General features: G+C 54.5%; 1 protein-coding gene across 1 annotated transcript; it reads left to right on the top strand.

Moving 5' to 3' along the window:
• The first annotated feature begins 357 nt into the window (after window positions 1-357).
• Window positions 358-2,695, top strand: RPRM (reprimo, TP53 dependent G2 arrest mediator homolog). The gene has a single exon (XM_081852073.1). It carries the CDS (start codon window positions 1,298-1,300, stop codon window positions 1,727-1,729), a length of 432 nt encoding a protein of 143 aa, XP_081708199.1. The 5' UTR covers window positions 358-1,297; the 3' UTR covers window positions 1,730-2,695.
• Window positions 2,696-2,941: the final 246 nt, after the last annotated feature.

The following is a 2,941-nucleotide window of genomic DNA, read 5'->3' as shown; positions in this document are numbered from 1 at the left end:
AAGCTTTAAAATATTGTTATTAATTTTCACCAAAAAAAAAAGGTTGTACAAAATTCTAGTGGTATCAGACAGGATCCAATGACAATATACATAGTCCATATACAATTGTAGGTAACTGTAGAACAAAAACGGACATAAAACCGAAATAAATAAACCACAAGTGTGTGAATGCCTGGAAGGTGGCGTCTGGAAGTATCTGACTGTAGCATAGGCATAATGGTTAAACAAGACAAGGTTACAGAACATGGACCGTATTATATCAAAGGAAAGTAATGGAAGTATTCAAGTGCCCTGAGTCACTGCATTAGCCATATTCATTCGTCGGTCGAGGCTGGGGGGGTTGGTTGGTTGGGGGGGGGGTCCCTCGGCTATGTTCCTCCTTGCTTACACATGAAACAAAGTCAGAAATCGTCCTTTTGTCTTTGGTCCCTAAAGCCTTTCAGCTTATCACTTCGTTTTTCCCAAACTGTGCCGTGGTCATTCCAGCTGCTATAAGCAGGTGCACTATCAAGCATTTTTTCTGCTGCACATTTTGATCTACAGTACATCTGTTTTCTGAGTCAACCATTTATATCCCGCCTCTCACAAAAGCGTTCCCAAGGCGCTTCCAAGTGCGTAAAAGTTTAGCAAGAAAACCAATGGAAACTCTCAAACTGCTGGGAAAAGCGGCGAGGCGCAATTAGGAAGGCAGGAGCCCGCGGTTTCGCCTTGCCCAGTTCGCAGCGCCTTCCAGGAGGGGAGGGGAGTTGATGCCCGTGGGCCCCGCCCCGCGAGCCATGCCGTGAGGCCGAACCGACACTCCGCTGACAAGAGGAGGTGGGCGCTTGTGCGCTCCCGCCGTGCGCTGCGCCAAAAGAGCCGCTCGGAGGCGCAGAGTGGGTCAGTTCTCCCTTTCTGCTTGTCCGCTCGCCCTCAACGCCGCGCTCTCGCCAAGGACCCGATCTGCTCTCGCTCGCTCCCCTCGGCGTTTTCCTTTCCAAGAAGTGGCGAGGCGCCCTCGAGGTTCTTGCTGCAGCTTCCTTGGCGAGCCGATCTGGGGCGCCCTTTCCCCGGGAGGAGCAGCCGCTGACGCCTCTCTCTGCCCACGCCACCTCCCCGAGGCGATTTGCAGCCAGCCGGACCAGTTCGGCTCCTCCGGGCGCAATAGTCCTAGCTGGAGAGCGGGGAAAGCGGAGGGAAGGAGCGGCTCCGACGTGGATTTCTGCCTGGGACGTCCAGCCCCGCCGGAACTCGAGGCTGCTTGCTACCGCCACCTACCCAAGTCCTCACCGGGCACCTGATCCTCCGCCTCTGCCGCATGAGGCTCTCTGGGCTGGTTTCTTGCCGCCGGGGTAGCTGTTCCGCGCACGTCTTCCGACGCCAGGGCCCGCAGCCCCTTCCTCTTCCTCCCGCCGGGGTCATGAACGCCTCGCTGGGGAACCAGACGGACGTGGTGGGGCTCTTCCTTGCCAACAGCAGCGACTCTCTGGAGAGGGTGCTGCGCTCCTTCACGCCCCGGTCGGTGGTGACCGACGACGGCTTCGTGGTGACCGCGCCGGACGAGAGGAGCCTGTACATCATGCGCGTGGTGCAGATCGCCGTCATGTGCGTCCTCTCGCTCACCGTCGTTTTCGGCATCTTCTTCCTGGGCTGCAACCTGCTCATCAAGTCCGAAGGCATGATCAACTTTCTGGTGAAGGACAGGCGGCCGTCCAAAGAGGTGGAGGCGGTGGTGGTGGGGCCCTACTGACCTCCCCCACCCCCTCCGAAGCCCCGCGGAGCCCGCCTGGCCACGCCAAGACTTCGACGGTGCGGACCATGTTGGTGCCTTCGTCGGAAACTCCTCTCTCGGCTATGGTATGATATCTTGAGTTGAGATGGGGTAGGGTGGGGGGCGAGGAGGAAACGACCGGCTACCCCACCCTCCTCCTCCTCCCTCTCCCTTTCCCCCTCCGTCAGGGGCACCCAGAGGACCGGGCAAACTTCGCAAGAGAGAGCCGAACTGTGCTGAACTCCGCAGGAAGCGAAGCGCTGGGACTGTTTACAAAGGCAAAGGCGTGACACGCGCTCCCGTTTCTTCACTTCGGCGTCCCGGCTCTGGGAGAGGGGTTGATAAGAGAGAGAGAGAGAGAGATGGGGCGCGGGGGTTGTGATGAAGCCGTGAAGCCTTCCAATTTGATGTCGGTGTCCTGTAAATATGCCGTGTCAATGCACACAGAGGATACATTCCCAACTTCGCTGCTTTTTGTTTCGTGTGGAGCGGGTGGGGAATGGGGACAAATCGCAACTTTGAATGTAAAATCGCTCAGCTCTCCTGTGAGACGTTTGCCTTCAGAGATTGGAGCGGGGAGGGCAGGGACATCATCCATTGGGGTGAACAGTCAGGTTGTGCTTTTGTGTGTGTGTCTGAGTGTGTGTGTGTGTGTGTGTGTGTGTGTGTGTGTATGTGTGGAGGGTGCCCTAGAGCCACTTTGCAGCATGTTGTCTGTAACACACTTCCCAGTGCTGATGTGTGAATGGAACAGTTTCTTGCCTCCTCTCCTTTCTATTGTAGCTCCCTATCCTTCCTTCCTTCCTTTTCTTTTTAAAAGAATTGTATTCAGTCGGAGTCCACTTTGTATTTTGTACCTCTCATTTCTTTATGCTTGTCTGCTGCTAAAGTCAGCATGCTTGGTTGCTGCACCTGTGGCTTTATAAATTGCATTGGTTTACACAACTCTGATGGTCTTCTTCTTTTCTTATTTAATTTGCTGTAATAAAATCTGCCAAAAACCTCTCTCCAGAGTCTCCCAATGCAGCTCTTTCACATTGAAATTCCTCTTGCTCTTTGGGCAAGCCGTGATGAGCATCTGGGCAGACCAGGGGAAGCATGTAATGAGGATTTCTCCAGCAGATAAAGTTGAGAAGGACAAGGCGATTGGGAGGGAAAGCATTAAAAGAGTTTTAGAGAACCCTGGCAGAT

This window comes from Podarcis erhardii (genome assembly GCF_964252035.2).
Source record: "Podarcis erhardii genome assembly, chromosome: 1".
Taxonomy (NCBI): domain Eukaryota; kingdom Metazoa; phylum Chordata; class Lepidosauria; order Squamata; family Lacertidae; genus Podarcis; species Podarcis erhardii.
The sequence above is the reverse complement of the archived record's forward strand: the minus strand, read 5'-3'. Positions and strand labels throughout refer to the sequence as shown.

Coding starts and splice junctions, on each gene's coding strand:
- RPRM (XM_081852073.1), top strand. CDS start 1,298: ATGAGGCTCTCTGGGCTGGTTTCTTGCCGCCGGGGTAGCTGTTCCGCG.